Source organism: Lepus europaeus, chromosome 12, assembly GCF_033115175.1.
Source record: "Lepus europaeus isolate LE1 chromosome 12, mLepTim1.pri, whole genome shotgun sequence".
Classification (NCBI taxonomy): domain Eukaryota; kingdom Metazoa; phylum Chordata; class Mammalia; order Lagomorpha; family Leporidae; genus Lepus; species Lepus europaeus.
The window spans coordinates 95732045-95753760 of record NC_084838.1 but is presented as its reverse complement, the minus strand read 5'-3'; the positions used below and the strand labels follow the sequence as shown (position 1 = coordinate 95753760).

At 51.9% G+C, this 21716-nt stretch overlaps 1 protein-coding gene across 1 annotated transcript in view; it reads left to right on the top strand.

Annotated features, from left to right (window-relative positions):
* Positions 1 to 21716, top strand: part of HSD17B3 (hydroxysteroid 17-beta dehydrogenase 3) — a 37029-nt gene that overhangs the window by 13297 nt on the left and 2016 nt on the right. Inside the window, exons 3-10 of the mRNA XM_062206791.1 lie at positions 5265 to 5340; positions 6909 to 7016; positions 7786 to 7853; positions 10048 to 10083; positions 11444 to 11478; positions 12405 to 12486; positions 14739 to 14804; positions 16986 to 17135. Of these exons, the coding sequence (XP_062062775.1) occupies positions 5265 to 5340; positions 6909 to 7016; positions 7786 to 7853; positions 10048 to 10083; positions 11444 to 11478; positions 12405 to 12486; positions 14739 to 14804; positions 16986 to 17135 (621 nt within the window). The remainder of the gene's footprint in view (positions 1 to 5264; positions 5341 to 6908; positions 7017 to 7785; positions 7854 to 10047; positions 10084 to 11443; positions 11479 to 12404; positions 12487 to 14738; positions 14805 to 16985; positions 17136 to 21716) is intronic.

The window sequence follows — 21716 nt, the reverse complement described above, 5'->3', positions numbered from 1 at the left end:
GAACTCTAGAAATGAGACCACAAAATAAATCCCAGAGAGGTAGAAGGAAATCAGTGGAGAAGAATGAGAGGTGGGAGCCAACTTTGCACAGCAGTCAAGATGCTTACTTGGGACACCCGCATCCTATACAGCAGAACCCGGGATCCAAGTCTCAGCTCTGCCTCCAATTCCAGCCTCCTGCTAATGCACCTGGGGAGGCAGCAGTGATGCCCAAGTTCTCGAGTCCCTGCCAACCATGTAGGAGAACTGGGTTGAGTTCCGGACTCCTTGGCTGTTGTGGGGCATTTGGGGTGTGCACCGGCAGGTAGAAGATCTTTGTCTTTGCCTCTCTCAGTCTCTCTGCCTTCCAAATAAGTAAGTAAAAAACAAAAACAAAACAAAACAAAACCCAAAAAACCCTAAATCTCTGTCATTAAAAAATTGATAATGCAGGAATAACTGAACGGTTTAAACTAAATTGATCAACTCAAACTAATTTTTTAAAAGACAAAAAAGTGATACTTTTTTAAAAAATATGAAATTAAAAGAAAAAAGAGAAGATACAACATCAGGAACATATCTGTAGGTAAGATTATTTTTTAAAAAGTAGAAGAAGAAAAAGGAAGACAATATTATTTAAAATTTTTTTAATTAAGAAATTGAAAATCTAGGTGAAAAAATAGGTTTTCTATGGAAATATAAATGATCAAATTGGTTCAGAAGTAGAAAAACATTGAGAGATGAGTAGCCACAGAAGAAATGGAAAAGGCAGTTTTGAAGAGCTGTACCTAACAAAAATGCTCATTTTTGCAAGTAAATATTACCAAATTTTCAAAGAATAAGGAGAAAAAAACACACCATGTTTCTGGGGTTGATTTGCCTGGGCCTGGGAGCTCCTGGGATGTGAGATTTTCAGCTTTAAAACTGTGAGTGCCTGGGATGAGTTTGTCACTTTACGTAGTTCCTGAGCTGTTCAGACAGATTGGCACGACTCACACGCCAGGGCGGGAGAGAGCCAGCCTCTGAGAGCTGTGGCCCAAGCTAAATATTTGCAAACCGAATCCAGCAGTTTATATTAAAAGAATTTGGAGAGAGGAGCAGATGAAAATGCTTTTAAGCCTCTGAAACATCTCTACTGGAAATGACGGGAAACATGGTGCTTCCCCCCCCCCCCCCCCCCCCCCCCCCCGAGGACACGACAGCTCTCCTTGTTGTGACCCTAGCTGCTTGGCCTGGCCCAGGAGGCCTCACGGAGACACTGAGACTGAAGGTGTGCACCACGGGAAAGGAAGGCACACGACTGTACTCTCTGTGGAGAGTACCGTTTTTAAAAAATATATATTTATTTAAAAGGTAGAGTTACAGAGAGAGAGGGAGAGACAGAGAGAGATCTTCCATCTGCTAGTTCATTCCCTAGATGGCCACAGTGGCCGGGGGCTGTGCCAGGTCAAAGCCAGGAGCCAGGAGCTTCATCCTGGTCTCCTACGTGGGTGGCCGGGGCCCAAGTCTTCGGGCCGTCTTCTGCTGCTTTTTCCAGCTGCATTAGCAGAGAGCTGGATCCGAGTGGAGCAGCCGGGACACAAACCAGCACCCATATGGGATGTTGGTGTCAAAGCCACTGTTTAACCAGCTATGCCACAATGCTGGCTTGGAGAGTGCTATTGTCCGTGATGCAAAGCCAAACGCTGATGAACCCACTGGAGATTGAATAAACAGAATTCTGCCAGTTGGCTGCACTAAGAGCTCCTAATTACCAAATGTACCAAAATTGTACCAAAAGCAGAGTACACAGAGAACTCAGCTAATTCTGCCGAGTGCTTCCTAGTGGACAGTTCTGGGCCACCCAGTTAGTAATATATTCTCCTCTTTGAACTTCAGGGTGACTGTTCAGATTGTGGTATTGAACCTAGCTATTTAATTCTGGAGTTCCTTCCATCCACAATAACTCTAAAAATTTTATTTATTCAATTTTTGAAAATTTACTTAATTTATTGACTTAATTTATTTGAAAGGCAAGATGAGAGGCCGGCGCCGTGGCTCAACAGGCTAATCCTCCGCCTTGCGGCGCCGGCACACCGGGTTCTAGTCCCGGTCGGGGCGTCGGATTCTGTCCCGGTTGCCCCTCTTCCAGGCCAGCTCTCTGCTGTGGCCAGGGAGTGCAGTGGAGGATGGCCCAAGTGCTTGGGCCCTGCACCCGCATGGGAGACCAGGAGAAGCACCTGGCTCCTGCCATCGGAACAGCGCGGTGCGCCGGCCGCAGCGTGCTACCGCGGCGGCCATTGGAGGGTGAACCAACGGCAAAGGAAGACCTTTCTCTCTGTCTCTCTCTCTCACTGTCCACTCTGCCTGTCAAAAAAAAAAATAAATAAATAAAAAAAAAAAAAAGAAAAAAAAATTAAAAAAAAAAAAGAAAAAAAAAAAAAAAAGAAAGGCAAGATGAGAGACAAAGAAATCTCCCATCTGCTGGTTCACTCCCTAAACGCCTGTGACAGTCAGGACCAGGCGAGGCTGAAGCCAGGACCTGGGAATCAGTCTGGGTCTCCCACGGGGGTGGCAGGGACCTAATACTACAGCCAGCACCTGCTGCCTCCCAGGGTGTGCATTGGGAGGGAGAGCCAGGACTCAAACCCAAGCCCTCTGATACAGCATATGGGCGTCCCAGCTGGTGTCTTAAACACCGAAGCCAAATTTCTACTCCTCATTTGAATCTTTCACAAGATTGTATAGGTCCTAGTATAGCTTAATCAATTCAAACAGAAAAAGGAGTATGATACAAAAATATGCAAGTACAGAGGGTTCAAACCCAGAGGTTTTGGGGCCAGTGCTGTGGCATAGCGGGTAAAGCCACTGCCTGCAGTGCCGGCATCCCATATGGGCGCCGGTTCTAGTCCTGGCTGCTTCTCTTCCAGTCCAGCTCTCTGCTATGGCCTGGGAAAGCAGTAGAAGATGACCCCAGAAATGTCAGAGTCACAGAGAGAGGGAGAGAGAGAGAGAGAGAGAGAGAGGTCTTCCATCTGCTGGTTCACTACCCAGATGGTCGCAACGGCCGGAGCTGCGCCAATGTGAAGCCAGGAGCCAGGAGCTTCTTCTGGGTGTCCCAGGCCATAGCAGAGAGCTGGATTAGAAGAGGGCAACCGGGATAGAATCCGGCGCCCCAACCGGGACTAGAACCCGGTGTGCCGGTGCCACAAGGCGGAGGACTAGCCTGTTAAGCCACGGCTCCGGCCTAAAAATTTTTCAAAAAAATCCATGCATAGTTTTTTCATCATATGCATTTTCCATACATTTTTGCAATCCCTATACTGATATTAGAATATCACCGGAAGTTCCCAAGGTTACCACACACATGTGTGAAGTATCTCCTATCTTTGCGAAGATGGAAAGTTTCATTCTATTTGTATTTTACCATAATTAAAAACAATAGTAGGGGCCGGTGCTGTGGTTCACTTGGTTAATCCTCTGCCTGCGGTGCAAGCATCCCATATGGGCACCCGCTTGCTCCTCTTCCAGACCAGCTCTCTGCTGTAGCCTGGGAAGGCAGTGGAGGATGGCCCAGGTACTTGGGCTCCTGCACCCGCATGGGAGACCAGGAAGAGGCACCTGGCTCCTGGCTTTGGATCGGCGCAGCGCCGGACGTAGTGGCCATTTGGGAAGTGAACCAACGGAGGGAAGACCTTTCTCTCTCTCTCTCTCTCTCACTGTCTATGACTCTACCTGTCCAAAAAAAAAACCACACACACACACAACAATAGGAATAAGCCATTTAACAAGCCACAGAGAAAGATTTCAGCAAACTGGGGCCTTTATCTCTAATGCCTGTGCCATCCATTTTTCTTTCTTTCATAAAATTTTTTGAAAAAATTTATTTATTTGAAAGATAGAGTTACAGAGCAAGAGGGAGAGTCAGAGAGAGAGGTCTTCCATCCACTTGTTCACTCCCCAGATGGCCACAATGACCAGAGCTGAGCTGATCTGAAGCCAGGAGCCAGGAGCTTCTTCTGGGTCTCCTACATGAATGCAGGGGGCCCAAGTCCTTGGGCCATCTTCCAGTGCTTTCCCAGGCCATAGCAGAGAGCTGGATTGGAAGTGGAGCAGCTAGGACATGAACCAGCGCCCAAATAGGGAGCCGGTGCTGTAGGGTGGAGGCTTTAGCCCACTACGCCACAGCACTGCCCCCGTCAGTTTTTCTTTTATCTCTTGTCTTTAAGGACAGGCTATCTGCTCTCCCTGGTAGCATTTCAAGCTGTGCACTAGCCGTGGCTCTCAGTGCACCCCGTGGACTCTCCTGCTCACAGGTTCACGAGGGGCCTTTCTGGGGGGACAGCCTTGTGGTTCTCAGGGCGGCGTCCTCCTCTTTCCCTGGGGCTCCCTGATCCGTGTCCTTTCCTGCTAGGATTCGGAAAACCGGGAGACCGCCCACACGCAGGCCAAGTGACCCACAGAACAGCCCTGAGGTTGCTGCACAAACACTGTCTCTGTTCAGGGACGCTGCCCTGCACCTGGCTACAGGACAGACTTGTCCCCACCCCCCACCCCCACATCCGCAGGGCCCCGTGGTTGCTGGGATCCTTTCTATAGAGTGGCGAGGGTCACACGGAGGCTACACACACCCTCCCTGGAGGGTCACATCTTCTCTAGATGACTTAAGACACCCAACACAATGCAAACGCTACATAAATATACCTATTGACTGTTTTGTTTAGGGAATAATGACAAAAATAAAAGGCTTGTACAGGCCCGGTACAGCAGGTCAAGCTGCACCTGCGACACTGGCATCCCCTGTGAGCGCCACTTCGAGTGCTGGCTGTTTTGCTTCCAACCCAGCTCTTGGCGAATGCACCTGGGATAGCAACGGAAGATGGCCCAAGTGTGCTTGAGCCCCTGCCACCCACCTGGGAGACCTGGATGGAGTGCCGGGCTCCTGGCTTCAGCCTGGCCCAGCTCTGGCCATTGTGGCCATTTGGAGAGTGAAAAAAATTGCATCTGTACTAAACAAGTACAAAGTTTTTTTTTTTTTGTTTTTTTTTTTTTTTAAGATTTATTTATTTGAAAGGCAGTGACAGGGTGGGGGTTAGGGGGAGAGAGAGAGATAGAAAGATCTTATATCCACTGGTTCACTCCCCAAATGGCTGCAATGGCTGGGGCCAGGCCAAGGCTGAAGCCAGGAGCCAGGAGCTTCACCTGGGTCTCCCGCGTGGGTGCAGGGACCCAGGGACTTGGGCCATCCTCCGCTGCTCCAGTTCTCCTTCAAAGCAAGCTCTTCCTCTCTGCTTGTCCACCCCCAGTTAGCAAAACACGGACTCAATGTTGTGCTGATCAGCCGGACGCTGGAGAAGCTGCAGGCCGTTGCCACAGAGATTGGTGAGTGACCCCCCAAATACGGGGACTGTTGGTGGGGCACATTACCAAGATGGCTCCCATCCTGCCCGTCGATGTACCCAGCAGCCCCCCACCTGCCCTCTGCAGCCGGGGGCCAGCCCTGCCCTGCTGCAGGGAGGCCCCCCCCCCCCCCCCCCCCCAGGGATTGGCAGGATCTAAGGTGTTGCTCCAGCCCCTGTGGGTCCCATCGGCCAGGCGAGGCAGGAAGAGACTCAGGCACACATAGCCTGCTTTCTCCTTTGCTGTGGCGCCTTCGTCTCTAGAACCCGCCAGCCCTGCTCAGAGGCTCAGCCGCCCGATTGCTCTGCCTCTCCCCTGAAAACCAGGAGCTCTATTTGGAGTTTCAGTTCCCTAGAACAAGGCTCCACTCCTTGCAGGAGGGTGAGGGGCCATGGCAGATAAAAAAGAAAAAAGAAAAAAAGAATTGACCCAGGGCTGAGATGTATGTTGCAAAGACTGTGCACTATACAATTCTGAGATGCTGCGCTTTTGTATCTGATGTATTAGGATCGTGGTTTTTCTCTCTGAAGTGTCCCTAGTTAACAATGACTGTAATTGTTCTTTTGGGGGTGTTTGGATGTTAGTAATGATCAGGTTAACAGTGGATAAACTCCTTAACCCAAAGGGATGAGTGTTGAATTCTGAAGACGTGTGAAGACCCTTGCAGACTGTCTGGAGTCATCCTGGCTTCCGTGGGAGAGGTTTGGGTTAGGAGGCAGGTGCGCTGGATGTGGAAGGTATGTGGCTGTGCAGGCACAGCTGGGAGGCCCGGTGCCCTTGAGCTGATTAATCTTGCTCTTGTACCGGGTCCTGATAGGAAAGAAACTGTGTCTAGGAAGCAGATATTCTTCGGTTTTTTTCTCACAAGGCTACAAAAGCAAGGACATCCCCCAGCTCCAAGCCCGGCCTCACCAGGGCTTATCCCAGAAATGCGAGGTCTGACTCCGAGGCCAGAGTAGCATGGGAGCCTCTGATGCGGCTTTGGCCTTGGCCTGGGCAGGCTCACAGGGCACCGTGGAGAGAGCACTGGACTTGGAGTCAACGTAGCCTGAGTGCCCCGGGCAAGTCATTTAGCATCTTTGAGCGTGTTATCTCCTCCGGAAAGCAGGAATGACAGTGTCTGCTTTACCCCTTTGTGGCTAAAGTATTCATGTAGGGACACGGAGAGTCGCCCCCGCCCCCGCAGAGCCGAGGCGGCATCCAGGAGACCTGGCATTTACAGCCCCAGGGAGCCCGCGGCTAGCAGAGCCACCTGGAGGCCCTGCCTGTCTGGGGTGCAGCCTGGGCGTTTGCTTTTCTCCCAGGTTTCCCAGGGGTGCTGATGCTATGGTCTGCGGACCCCGACTTTGAGAAGGACTTTGCTCTGTTTTAAGGCCGGCACAGGACTCGCCATTCACAGATCGATAGCGCCCCCTAGCACCGACTCAGTGCTACTGCTCATTTGTCCTCAGGGTAACTTAACTGGCTGCTCCGGGCTGCACCCAGGCCTTCACGGCACGGGGGCCACTGGGACCCCTGTCCATGGACAATAACGCTTGTGTCCGATGCAGAGAGGACCACGGGACGCAGCGTGAGGATCATACAGGCGGACTTTACCAAGGACGACATCTATGAGACTATTAAAGAAGAACTTCGAGGCTTAGAAATTGGCATTTTAGGTGAGTAAGTAATGCCTAGCTTGTAATGTAGTGGTGAAATAATGATTTTAGTGACACCTGGTCACTTCCTGGTAGCTTCAGCCTACCCACAAATGTGTGTGTGTGTTTTTAATTAATTTATTTATTTGAAAGGCAGAGTTACAGAGAGGCAGAGGCAGAGAGAGGGGGTCTTCCATCCACTGGTTCACTCCTCAAGTGGATGCAATAGCCGGAGCTGAGCTGATCCGAAGTCAAAAGCCAGGAGGCAGGATCCAGGAGTTTCTTCCAGGTTTCCCATGCAGGTGCAGGAGCCCAAGGACTTGGGCCATCCTCCACTGCTTTCCCAGGCCATAGCAGGGAGCTGGATTGGAAATGGAGCAGCTGGGACTCGAACTGGTGCCCATGTGGGATGCCAGCATTGCAGGCAGTGTGTTTACCCACTACACCATAGCGCCGCCCCCCCGGAAATAAGAATTTCTTAAAATTTGGTAGTAGGAGACGAGAGAGCATTTCGGTGCCTATCCAGAGGCGCGCACGTGCAATGTCAAACCCAGGCTTGACTATACCTGCTGACTCATGGCAGCTCCTTAGGAAAACCTCCACGCTTCGCCATGTTTTCAAAGTGCCAGGCCAGCTCGGGTTTTTACTGGCCGCCTCCTGCCTGTGGGGACACTTTCGCCCGCCATCAGATCGGGTCTCTGCCAACAGCCTTGTGCGGGAGAATTTCCGCTCTCAGAAGAGCCTCGCACCTGTCCGTCTGACGCACGTGTGTTCTGCCCCTTTCTGCCAGTCAACAACGTGGGAATGCTGCCGAGCCTCCTCCCGAGGCACTTCCTTAACACGCCCAATGAGATCCAGGTGAGCGCGCTCTTCTGTGTCTGGTTTCCGCCCGCTCAGGTACTGGGCTCCCTGGCTGGGTGGCCTCTGGGCCAGGGATGGAGTGACAGGAAGCCAGCACTCAGTATTGCACAGTGCGTGTCCTGAGGCCTCCAGCTCTCCCCCCCGCCCCTCCGGACACACCAGGGGGAACTGTTTTTCCTGAATCTGCAGGGCGAGGCCGCCTTGCCCCTGCCCCTTCTCACACATCAGTACTTCCCTGCCCACTGCCCTGAACTTCTGGGGCTCTGCCCTCTGCTTCGTGAAAGTGTGGTTCTGCCCAACAGGTTCATCCTGCAGAGGCACAGGGAAGAGGCCAGCTCCTGGGCTTTCTCCTTTCTCCCGGGTAATGGGGTCTGTTCGATGTCCAGAGCGTGGGAAGTGTGTGTGACACACTCTCCATGGCTGGGGGATGACTCTCCTGGCTGCCGCAGTCGGTCAAGAGGATATTTTTTATGCATTTCAGTCTTTTTAATATAAAGGCTGATTTCTATATTTGAAGGTTACAGAAAGACACACACACACAGAATCTTCCATCCGTTGGTTCACTCCCCTGATGGCTGCAATGGACACAGCTGGGCCAGGTGGAAGCCAGGAGCCAGGAGCTTCTTCCAGGTCTCCCACAATGAGTGGCAGGGGCCCATGCATTTGGGCCATCCTCCACTGCTTTCCCTGGTGCAGTAGTCTGAACCGGCTACCAGTTCCCCAGGTGTTTCAGCTCTGGGCTGAGGCGCTGGCATGAGATGACAGGCTGTTTGGACATTGCTGCACATCCTTGCCAAGCTCCTGTCTGGACCACATGTCGAAACCCATGGCCTCTATCTTCTGCTCGCGGTTCTGGCACATGGAACCAGCCATCTCTCTCTCGCTAGCTCCCCCCCCCCCCCTTGTGTCTGTTCTCATGTCTGTCCCTATGTCTCTTTCTGTTTATCTGGGGTGACTGTGGTTTCTCCACCTGGTCTCCACAGCGCGCAGCCTCTACCTGGCTCACACAACCGCCCACCTGTCTCTTTTCCATGCGGTCGTCTCCTAGGGCCTCACGGGCTGACCCTTCTTCTTCTAGCTGGGAATGGGGCACAGATCTGCTCCTCTGCCTGTGATGGGGTTCCACCCTGATAAACCCACTGTAAACTGAAGAAGCCTAAGTCAGAAGTGCGCTTATTCCACCTAACCTAATGAACCACATAGCTTAGCAGCCCGGCACCCTGTAGAGTCCCATGGTGTCCCCTTGTGACCGTGGGGCTGGCTGGGGGCTGCCCTCGCTGCCCCTGCCTTGCATGGTTGGGGAGGACCAGACCACATAGCGCTAGCCCAGGGAAAATAAAAATTCAGAGTCAGACGTATGATTTCTACTGCATGTGTATCATTTTTACACTGTCGTAAAGTTAAAAAAATTGTTTAGGAGTACTGTTTCATCCAGTGCCACATGTCTGTGCCGTTGAAAACCTTTGTCTCAATTCCTCCCTGAATTTTCAAGGAAAGGCTTTTTATTTGGAAGATTTATGTATTTATTTGAGAGGGAGAGGGAGAGGGAGAGGGAGAGGGAGGCAGAGAGAGAGAGAGAGAGACGGAGAGGGAGAGGGAGAGGGAGAGGGAGAGGGAGAGGGAGGCAGAGAGAGAGAGAGAGACGGAGAGGGAGTGGGAGAGGGAGAGGGAGAGGGAGTGGGAGAGGGAGAGGGAGAGGGAGAGGGAGGCAGAGAGAGAGAGAGAGAGACCTTGCATCTGCTGGTTCAGTGTCTGCCACATCTGGGACTGAGCCAGGAGCTTCATCTAAGTCCCTCACATGTGTGGCAGGGGCCTAAGCACTTTCCCAGGCCATTAGCAGAGAGCTGGATCAGAAGTGGAGCAGCCAGGACACCAACTGGCACCCATATGGGATGCTGGCATCACAGGTGATGGCCTGACACACTATGCCACAACACTGGCCCCAATGAGACTCTTAATAGATTTGTATTCAAGACCATATGTGTATAGACCCATAGAATGGATGTCAGAGGTTTGCCAACTCTTGTGCATACCAGCAGAAGCTCAATTCGGTCCCTAATTTGCAGGGTAAGTGGGGTTGGAACTGCTTAGACGTGCACATTTGCCACTTTACAGCTCTCTAGCACTGACTGCTTCCCAAGAGAATTTCCCTAACAATCAGGCTGACTTGTGTTGTCACTCTTTATCACAGGGCCTCATCCATTGTAACATCACCTCGGTTGTCAAGGTAAGTGATGGAAACGTAGTAGTTGGTGGCATCTGGTGACTACAGAATTGTCCCCTCCCATTGTAGAAGCAGATCCCCGGGAACTGACCTGCACTTGATTGAGAGGCCGTGCTGTGGTCATTTTATTGTCTCATCAAGAATACAGGGTTGTGGATTCATTCTCCCTAGGGCCCAAGTTCTGTTTCTAGATTCAACTTTGTCATCTGTTGGAATATATTAGGACAGATGCTGAAACTTATTCAGGGTTCTAAGGCAACATTAAAAAAAAAACACAATACCTATGTTTAAAAATTATTTATTTGAAAGGCAGAGAGAGACAGAGATCATCCATCTGATGGCTCCCCAAATGGCTACAATGGCAGGGCATGGGTGAGCTGGAGTCAGCAGCCTAGAACTCCATCAAGTCTCCCATGTGGGGGGCAGGGGCATAAGCGCTTAGGCCGTCCTCGGAAGCTTTCCCAGGCACATTAGCAGGAAGCTGGATTGGAAGTGGAATAGCTGGGACTCGAACCAGCACCCATGTGGGATGCTGGCCTCGCAGCTGGCAGCTTAACCCGCCACGCCACAACAACGACCCTTAATACTTAACTTTAATTCTAGTCTTTGTGAGTGAAGGAAAGTTCACTGTGCTGGGAAAACAGAAAGAAGGCGTGGCTTCGCTTTTCGGTACTTTGGTCGTTCTGTCCATCTTTGTTGAATTGAAGCTCAAGTTCAACCTGTGTTCTGACCCCAGGTCAGCTGCTAGTTAGCAGGACAGCACCAAGTTAAGTTATTTACCTGCCTTGACCTCCAGATCCTGCCCCAGTTCCGAAGTGTTGGACCGAGCCACGTCTCATGTCCTACGCAGCATGCAGGTTCTTTGGTTCGTCTCAGCCCTTAAGCTTTCTCAGCGTGACTCCCACAGAGCTGTCCCACACTGTGCCTTTGCCTGAAGAAGAAAAAGACATCTCCTCTGGGCAGATAATTTAGACCAAGCTTCTGCTTAAAATGGAGACAGCTGCACGCTGCACGCCTTAATGGACAGACGATGTCTTTTCCCTTCCTCCGAGGGTATAGAACCCGTCGCCTCCCCCAGGAAGTCAGCAGCCTTGCTTCTCAGGAGAAAGTGCTGGACAGTGGAGCTCCTACCACGCTTTCCCACTGCCCTCAGACTTGCTCTCTCGTCCTCGCCCTTGAGAGGGAAGTGAGCGTTCCGTGCCCACCTTGGGTCCCGGCCAGATGCGAGTGTTGCCAGCGCAGCTGTCCCCAAGTGTCGGCAACCTCCACGGCCACTCTGGAGGTTAAGCTCTCGTCCCCGCTTCCCCGAGTTCCCCGCCAGTCCATTCCTTTGCCAGGGCTTAACTTTGGCCTTGTCTTTCAGATGACACAGCTAATTCTGAAACACATGAGGTCAAGGTAAGGTCTTTGAAAAAGTACAGAGCTGCTGTGGCTTCCCCGGGGATGCTGCTTTGTTTCGGGCTGCTGCTGAAACACATGATAAAAGCTGGGATGAAGGGACACAGAGATGATGGGGAAAAGCCACGTCGTGGGCCAGGGCCAGCTCTGCACACAGGTGTGCCTGTGGAGAAGTCAAGCGTGGCACATACTGGAGGGAGACAGACCAGCAGTTTTGCACACATTGCATTAAATAAAGTCAATGCATGTCGAGTGGAAAACTTCAGAAGCTGGCCTGGGACCAAGACCATGTCTGTGTTGTTATTATTTTGCTTAGAATGAATACATCAATTTAATGGTGAAAATTGCCACCCCTCAAGTTCTGCATTTATCCCGTGTTTGCATCACCCCCCTTACGATGCCCACGAGGGAGCTGGTTTTTCTCAGGGGGTCCTCGTCAAGGGCAGATGGTCCATAGCTTCCTTGTCCCTGGAGGAAGGAGGAGCTTGGCTTGGTTTTCTAATCCCCACCAGGTTGGGAAGGATCAGGATACTGAATTCCCAAAAGGCCAGTAAGTCCTGGAGACTTGGCCAGGGGAGTCCGAGTGAGCAAGTTCCAGCCCAGATGGGGTTCCACCCTGTGGCGTCCGCCCCACCCAGCCTAGGGCACGCCCTGCCAGAAGACAGGAGGAGGGTCCCCTCCTTACCCTTTGAATCCCATCAGGGCCCGGCTGGTCATCTGCATTCCGCCCCAGAGACCTGTTAGGTAGCAGAGGCTCCGCCTCCAGCGACAAGCCCTGGATGTCACCTGCGGGTGGGAGGCAGGGGCGGTGCCACTCACAGCCCTCAGCGCAGGACTAGAGGGTTCCCGTCGACCACGGGCCTCCTGGGTGTTCTCTGTGCGCAAGCGCAGGCAGCGGAGCAGTGGACACTTGGCTTGCTTTCCAGGCGCAGAGGCCTCATCCTGAACATCTCTTCCGGGACAGCCCTCTTTCCTTGGCCTCTGTACTCACTGTACTCGGCTTCCAAGGTGAGTGATGCCGGCCAGCTCTCTGCCTGGCTCTCCGAGCCTGGCAAGCTGATGGAGAGGTTTGTCTGCAGGCTTTGGGAAGACCCCTCATATGCACAGATTTCAGAAAGTGTTGTGTGGGGCCGGTGCTGTGGCGTAGCTGATAAAGCTGCCGCCTGCAGTGCTGGCATCCCATATGGGCGCCGGTTCGAGTCCTGGCTGCTCCACTTCATATCCAGCTCTCTGCACCCATGTGGGAAACCTAGAAGAAGCTCCTGGGTTCGGATCAGTGCAGCTCCGGCCATTACAGCCAATTGGGGAGTGAACCAGCGGATTGAAGACCTCTCTCTCTCTCTCTCTGCCTCTACTCTCTGTGTGTAACTCAATAAATAAATAAATCTTTTAAAAAACAACAACAAAAGTGTTGTGCACCAAAAGAAGCTTATCTTTTAACTCTAGTTTCCATGAACTTTTTGAAGTCCCCTTGTAACGTACAGGGCAGAGCTAATAGATGAGGGGGAGTCTGTGCTAATTAGATAAAGGCACTCCAGGGTAGGTGTTTGGGGCAGTGGTGAAATGCCATTTGGGACAGCTGCTTCCCAGGTCAGGTACCTGGATCTGAGTTCCAGCTCCACTTGTGTGTGTGCTTTTAAAGATTTATTTTATTTATTTGAAGAGTTACAGAGAGAGAGAGAGGAAGAGAGAGAGAGATCTTTCATCTGCTGGTTCACTCCCCAAATGGTTGCAACAGCCAAGACTGGGCTAGACCGAAGCCAGGAGCCACAAGGATGCAAGGGTCCAAGGAGTTGGGCCATCTTTCACTGCAGAGAGCTGGATTGGAAGTGCAGAAGCCTGGACTTGAACTGGTGCCCATACAAGACACCAGCATTGCAGGCAACAGCTTAACTCGCTATGCCACTATACCACAATGCCAGCCCCCAGCTCCATTTATGGTTCCAGCTGATGTGCACACTGGGAGGCATCAGGTGTTGGCTCAAGTACTTGGGTCTCTGCCTCACACATGGGAGTCTTAGATTGAGTTTTTTTTTAAAGATTTATTTATTTGAAAGGCTGAGTTACAGAGAAGCAGAGGCAGAGAGAGAGGTCTTCCATCTGCTGGCTCACTCCCCAGATGGCCTCAACAGCCAGAGCTGCACTGATCCAAAGCCAGGAGCCAGGAGCTTCTTCCAGGTCTCCCACGTGGGTGCAGGGGCCCAAGGACTTGGGCCATCTTCCACTGCCTTCCCAGGCCACAGCAGAGAGCTGTATCAGAAGTGGAACAGCTGGGACTCCAACCGGCGCCCATATGGGATGCCGGCACTACAGGCAGTGGCTTTACCCACTAAGCCACAGTGCCGGCTCTTAACTCAAGCTGGCCAGGTTGTCATGGGCATTTGTGGGGAGTGAACCAGTCTGTCTTTGTGTGTCTCTTTGCCTTTCAAATAAATGGAGACTAAAAATAAGTGGGCACTGCCTCTGAGAAGCGTCAGCACAGGGCTCCGGCCCCGCTCACTTCCCATGCTGGGAGCCCGTTGCACTCTTCCCGCTGCCAGTGACCTTGTGACTTCCTTCTCCTCCTGACCCCTGGCTTGGTGTGCTCCTGCCCTGGTCGAAGAAGCAGCCCTTGGAGGAGCAGGTGCGTTACCAGGGTGCTTCCTCGCAGGGTAGTCGGCATGCAGGGGCCCTAGGTGTGATACCCCGGGTGTGTCCCACGGATGGGAGGTGCTGTTCCAGCTGAGGATCAGCCGCTCCTCCCTGTCCTCCAGCTTTATTAAGAGATACGTGACAATAAGAAATTGAACATATTCACGGTGTACCACATGACGTTTCTGATAGATGTGCACACCGTGGAAAGATTAAATCTAGCTAATTAACATAGACATGAATTCGCATGGTTGTCATGCTCTCTGGTGAGAATGGTCAAGACCTCTCTCCTGGGCTGGGTGTTTGGCCCAGCAGATAAGGTGTTGCACCTGCCTCCTGCATCCCAGTGCCTGGGGGTAACGCCTGCCTTTGGCTCCTGACTCCTGCTCCCTTCTTGCACACCATGGAAGGCAGCACGGATGGCTCAAGTGCTTGGGTTCCTGCCACCCACATGGGAGACCTGGATTGCATTCCCAGCTCCCAGCTTCAGCCCACCCCAGCTCCGGAACTTCATCCTACACAATTGAAGCTTTGAAAGCTTTGTCTCAGCAGGCAGTGCCCTTTGAAATCTGAGCCAGCCGGGTGTGCCAGGGCTCTGAGGCCTGATGGGTTTCTTTTTCTCACTCTAGGCTTTTGTGTGTACGTTTTCCAAGGCCCTGCAAGCTGAGTATAAAGAAAAGGGAGTCATTATCCAGGTGAGTTGGTGAGAACTCTGGATCGCAGTGGGGCTGCAGCCACTGTCCCCTGCAGGACTGGTCATGTGTGTGCAGCCAGCAGGTGGAGTCCATGGGGCTTCCTGTGACCCTGGCTGGCGCAGTTGCAGCCCCTGTGGCCTCCTTGCTCCCATGGCTTCTGCTGCCTTCCCTGTACCCTGGGTGCTGGAAGAGAACTTGGGGAAAGAAGCTGGTTTCTCAGAAATGCTATGGGCCCATCTGCTACCCAGTGCTGTATCAGGATGGAGATTGAGGTCTTGTCCACCCGTCTTCTCCTCCCTGACCTAAGTCAGAGACAGGCTGATGTGGGAGGGGCTCTGGAGAAGGAATACAAGAGAAGGAACGCAACATGGGCACTTAGCCCATGTTGGAATTGGTGGGGGAGGGAGGGGACCCTGAGTCTGGGAAGGGGTCTCCCGTGGGGGACTGTTGACCTGAGATGGGCCACAGAGACCCCCACACTCTGGTTCTAGGGCTTAAGTTCGGTGGATCTCAGTTTTCCCATCCATAGGGAGGATATTACACCTGCTTACTTCTCTGGTTATCCTGAAGAGCTAATGAATCAGTGTTCGAGTTTAAACCATGTTTATCGAGCCCCTGTTTTTTTTTTTTTTTTTTTTGACAGGCAGAGTGGACAGTGAGAGAGAGAGAGACAGAGAGAAAGGTCTTCCTTTGCCGTTGGTTCACCCTCCAATGGCCGCCTTGGTTGGCGCGCTGTGGCCGGCGCACCGCGCTGATCCAATGGCAGGAGCCAGGTGCTTATCCTGGTCTCCCATGGGGTGCAGGGCCCAAGCACTTGGGCCATCCTCCACTGCCTTCCCGGGCCACAGCAGAGAGCTGGCCTGGAAGAGGGGTAGCCGGGACAGAACCGGCGCCCCGACCGGGACTAGAACCCGGTGTGCCTGCGCCGCGAGGCGGAGGATTAGTCTAGTGAGCCGCGGCGGCGGCTGAGCCCCTGTTTTGCACTTGGGGGTGTTCTGTCAACCAAAGGTTCATTCCTGAAGTAGGAATGAAAATACTTGTTGTTATGTCTCCCTCTGGAACCCGGGGTTGAGAAAGCACCTTCCTTTTATTGCTCCAAGAGTCCTGCTTTGAGGTTCCTGGAATAAAAGTGCTAATTGCAGCATTAATTGCCTTTAGAACTAACTCGGTTGGATCAATCCACTCAGTTACAAAAACTGGATTCAATTATGAAACAATGTTATTGCAAATGCGATGGGAAGAAAACAAAACCAAGGAAATGACTGGATTTTTTTTCTTTCTAGAACTCCAACGTGGTCCTCACACCAGGCCACAGTGTGGCTAAGCCCTGGTGGGGACCTGGGGCTAGAATCTCAGGGCAGGGCATGGCTGGTTGGACAAGACAGATAGTGCAGTGCCCCTGCCCCCGGCCCTGGCTCCTCATCTGGGTGTGAACGTGGGACTCCAAAGAGCTTCTGGCTGCTTCTGGGATCCATGCCATACTTGGGACATAATTATGCTGAAATTTTTTTTTTGCATCTTCTCTATATGAATTTCACCTTCCAAAATATTTATTCATTTATGTGAAAGGCAGAGTTACAAAGAGAGAGAGAGAGAGTGAGAGAGAGAGAGAGAGAGAGAGACAGAGATCTTCCATCCACTGGTTCAGTTTCCAAATGCCCATAATGGCCAGGGCGATACCAGAAACCTGGAACTCCATCCGGGTCTCCCACATTGGTGGCAGGGGCCCCAGCACTTGGGCCATCTTCCATTGCCTCCCCAGGTGCTTTAGCAGGGAGCTGGATTGGAAGTGGAGTAGCTAGGACTCGAACTGGTACTTATATGGGATGCCAGCATTGCGGGCAGTGGCTTAACCTGCTGTACCCCAATATTAGCCCTTGAACTTCATCTTTAAATGAGTGTTCTATATTTTTGTTAGTGAAGTCTGGCAGCCATGTTGAGAGCTAGCTCATGTCCCCTGAGTCACCCTGTGTGCCTCGGAGGGCATCTGAGCCACCCAATCTTGTGTGGTTGAGGCTTCATCCCGAGAGCCCATGCTTTCTGGTCCCCAGGTGTGTACCTTTTATCATGGAGGATCCCTTAGCTGTTTCCAAGAAGGGGAAGGCTGGGAATGGGGACGGGTTTCTCAGAGCCTCCTCTGGTTGCTGCTGTGCTATGTGGTCTTTGGTTTTCCCGTGGAAGGTGCTGACGCCCTATGCTGTCTCGACCTCAATGACAAAGCATCTGAACACCAATGTCATCACCAAGACGGCGGATGAGTTTGTGAAAGAATCGCTGAATTACATCACGATTGGAGATGAGACCTGTGGCTGCCTTGCCCATGAAATCCTGGTAATTGGTAACTTCTTCTTTCCTTAAAGCCCCCGGAGGCAGGGTGTGCGGGTGGCCCTAGCTGTGCTGGGCTCGCTCTTCCTTGCTACTGGGCAACTCAGTGACCAGCTGTGGCCATGTGGGTCAGCGAGGGTATGAGGCTGGATGCTCCGCCCATAATAACCCTCAAGGGAGCAGATCTCACCCTTGGCCACCTCCCTTCTTCCCACAGAAAGCAGAATGGCTCCTAGGAGCCCTGGGACGGGGAGACCAAGGGACAGGGATCGCTGTCTTTTTTGGACAGGCAGAGTGGACAGTGAGAGAGGGAGAGAGACAGAGAGAAAGGTCTTCCTTTGCCGTTGGTTCACCCCCCAATGGCCGCTGTGGCCGGTGCACCGCGCTGATTCGAAGCCAGGAGCCAGGTGCTTCTCCTGGTCTCCCATGGGGTGCAGGGCCCAAGCACTTGGGCCATCCTCCACTGCACTCCCGGGCCACAGCAGAGACCTGGACTGGAAGAGGAACAACCGGGACAGAATCCGCTGCCCGGACCTGGACTAGAACCCAATGTGCCGGTGCCACAGGCAGAGGATTAGCCTAGTGAGCCGCGGCGCCAGCCAATCGCAGTCTTGCTTGGTCCTCTGCTTGACTGAATGCTCACCTCGCAGCCCTGCGAGAAAAGAAAAGTCACTTTGATTTGTAGCAGCTGCTGCTTCCCGGGGTGTAAATACTCCTGCCACAGTCCATTTTAAGCTGCCAACCTGAAGTCCCTGCACGGAGGAGTTGAGTTGGCGTTCCCATCATTGACTCTTGTGAGCAGGTGCGAGGGCACTGCAAAAAGCGAATGAAAAACAGATAGAAAGATACGTTTATTTCGTTGCAAAGCAAAATGTACTTGTTTATTCCTTTGAGAGAGAGAAAGAGGGCATGCACTCCCATCTTAGGTCTCACTCTTGAATGCCCACAGCAGCTGGGGTTGAGGCTGTGCCAAAGCCAGGAGCTGAGAACTCAATCCAGGTCTACCACATGAGTGGCAGGCATCCCGTTGCCTGAGCCATCATTGCCACATCCCCGGGTCTTCATTAGCAGGAATCAGGAGCCCGGAGCCTGAGCGTGTTTTGAACCCAGGCTCTTTGATATAGGATGTGTGTATTCTAGCTGGTGATGTGCCCGCTTGGCTGAAAGCCCGTCTCCCATATACCTTTTGGAGTTCTGTTGTACGAGCCTGCTTCAGCAAACTGCGCGCTCCATCCAATGTGGAAATAAGGTTTGGTGGCACAGGGTGCAAGGAGTTCTCAACATTCCTGGGATGCTTTGAAAAACACCCACAGACATCAACAAGGGCAAACTGCAGCACGACATGCTAATGATGGAGCACGTACAGTGTCAAGATCTGTTTGCAGCCCCACTGAGGAATTTTTTTTGTAAGATTTATTCATTGATTTGAAAGGCAGAGTGATAGAGCAAGAGCGAGTGAGCCACTGAATGAGTTAGAGATCGCCCATCTGCTGGTTCACTCCCTAGATGGCTGCAACAGCCAGAGTTGGGCCAGTCTGGAATCAGGAGTCAGGACCTCCATCCTGGTCTCCCCTATGGTGGCAGAGTCCCAAGCACTTGGACCATCCTCTTCTGCCTTCCCAGGCACATTAGTAGGAAGCTGGATTGGAAGCAGAGCAGCCTGGACTTGAACTGGCGCTCTGATATGGGATGCTGACATTGCAAGTGGCAGCTTAACCTGCTGCACCACAATGCTGCTCCCAATCTTGACCGATCCATCATATGTCGACTTTCTTCTCTGCCTCGTAAGTTTTTCTGTTGTGGGAATTGGACCACGGTCTATGTCTCTGTCTCTCTGCCCAATGCTAAAATAATTCATGGCTCCATATACTAAGTTCTCCAAAATGATTCATTTATCTCCTAAAACTTACAAAGACTCTGGCAAGAGACACCAATTGTCCTTGCATAATTCTAACTCCTCATTGTTTTTATCATGGAACCTTAACAACGTGCAGCATCACCGATTTAACTCACGTTGCAAAATGGACATCCAGAAAGTATAGAAGGTCTTTGCTTTGCCTGTTGCTGGTCTGATCTCTCTCCCAATCCCCCCTTACTGCAGGAAGATGAAGGGAAATCTAGTGAGTTTGAAGTTAGTTTGATCTGCTCACCCAAACTGGACATCGAGTCTGTTATGGAGGGGAAATGTTCGGTGTTTCTGGTGCCCGCCTCACTTGCTAAGGGGAGGAGAGTCCTCGTGCCCCATGTTGGTCCTTCCATGGTGTTGGCTGGTGTGCAGGGGCTGCTCACCTTGCTCAGATGCAGGTCTGGGGTGGGGGGTGTGGGAGTGATGGACATTTCTGTCCTGTGGCCTGACCGGTGGATCCCCTGCCAGCGCCTGCCTTGCATTCATTCATTGTCCTGGATCTCCGCACACTCCCGCCCAGCTCCAGGTTTGCAGTCTGTCTGCAGCTTGGCTTCACAGAGCCCCTTCGGCTGTCTCCCCCTGATCAGCACCACGGTGGGCCTGAGCAAAGCTGGGAACGCTGAATCTCAGCGCCTGTCTCGCTGTGATGAGATGGTTTTCTGTGGCTGCACTGGAAAGAGAGAAGGCAGTCACCCCGCCTTTGCCCTGGGTGCCACCCTTATTTATCGCACATTCCCATCCATCACCCCAGTGCCCTAGCCCCCGCATAAGCCCAGAGGCCACACACATCAGAGGATGCATCTGTCCACTTCTCCCTCTCTCTCTATGTCGCAGCCTGTCCCTCTCCAGGCTTCATCACGTCCAGTGGGTTTGACACCTCCCATTGGGCTCCTGGAGACCCCTATGACCTCACTCCTCCAGGATGCTGATACCTTAAATGGCATCCGTCAGAATCCAGAAACAACAGCCGGGTTTGCAGTTGCTGCACAACCCAATTCTGGATGTCAGAAGTGCAATGATTCCCTGATCTTTCCCTTTTGATCTCCTAGGTATCAGATTATAATCTCTTTAAGTAAACAGATGCCAAGGACAGACTAGGAAAAAGAGTTTGTGTGCCCTGTAAAGTAGGAGGAAAACACATGAAAATACATCGATCATTAAAATTCCTTTGGAAAATAATTGAATCTGAAGTGACTGGGTAATCAAGCAGAGTCAGCTGGTGACTTCCCCGGGGGGCTGGGGTGGGGTGTTATACCCAGGGGAGGGCGAAGCCTGGAGACGGACAGGCTGTGACCCGAGAGCTCTGAGATTACAAAGAAGGAGGCAAACACTCTGCCTATTCTCCACCCGGCAGGAGGTCTAGGCATGCAGCTCTGTCATAGAATCGTGCCATCCGCAGAGGCTGCCTTCAAAAACTTTGTGGAAATGGAATTAAAAGATAAGCTTAGGCCAGCGCTGTGGCTCACTAGGCTAATCCTAGTTCTAGTCCCGGGGCACCGGATTCTGTCCCGGTTGCCCCTCTTCCAGGCCAACTCTCTGCTGTGGCCCGGGAAGGCAGTGGAGGATGGCCCAAGTCCTTGGGCCCTGCACCCCATGGGAGACCAGGAGAAGCACCTGGCTCCTGCCTTCGGATCAGCGTGGTGCGCTGGCCGCAGCGCACCGGCCACGGTGGCCATTGGAGGGTGAACCAACAGCAAAGGAAGACCTTTCTCTCTGTCTCTCTCTCTCATTGTCCACTCTGCCTGTCAAAAAAAAAAAAAAAAAAAAGAATTCTTTAAAAAATTAAAAAAAAAAGATAAGCTTATTCTCTCACAAAAACATTTGAAACCCAATCATACAAGGGGACTTCTAAAAGCTCATGGAAGATATGTAGTGTGAAAAAAACTATGCATGGATTTCATCTTTTTTTTTTTTGTACCAAGATCAACTTACATGAACTTCTGTGAACTTTTTTGCAGTACCCTTGTACCTATTACCTTGCTTAATTGTCTTAAAATATTTTTTAAATTTTTTTTATTTGTTTAAAAGAGAGAGAGAGAGAGAGGAGAATGAGAATGAGTCTTCCATCCACTGGTTCACTCCCCAGATGGCTGCAGTGGCCAGGGCTGGGCTACGCTGAAGCCAGGAGCCAGGAGCTTCCTCTGGGTCTCCCACGTGGATGCAGGGGCCCAAGCACTTGAGCCATCCTCTGCTGCTTTCCCAGGTCATTAGCAGGAAGCTGGATGGGAAGTGGAGCAGCTGGAACTCCTCAAGCCGGCGCTCACGTGGGATGCTGGTGCTGCAGGCTGCAGCTTTATCAGCTACACCACAACGCCGCCCCCATCCTGAAATCTTGTACAATAGGTCTTATTGTCCCCTCTTTACAGCTGAGGGAAGCAAAATTCCAACCTGGAGCAGCCATCCCCTGGCTGCCCAGATGGTGTTGGTAAAGTCAGGATTTAGCTTTTTTTCTGAAGCCAGAGCTTTTCCTGCTTCCTTCTACGTGGTCCTTCCAGGTTGGGATAGAGATGGAGATGCAAGGGGACCTACGGAACCTGGCCAAGGGGGCTGCGATTTTAGTTTATTTTCTTTATGGCTGGCCTCACTAAGCCCAAACAATCAGCTCAAGACAGAGCTATCCAAAGGACCGGAATTTGCTGTGAGATTACAACAAAAAAGCTCTGAGGGAGGGAAAAGGAGAA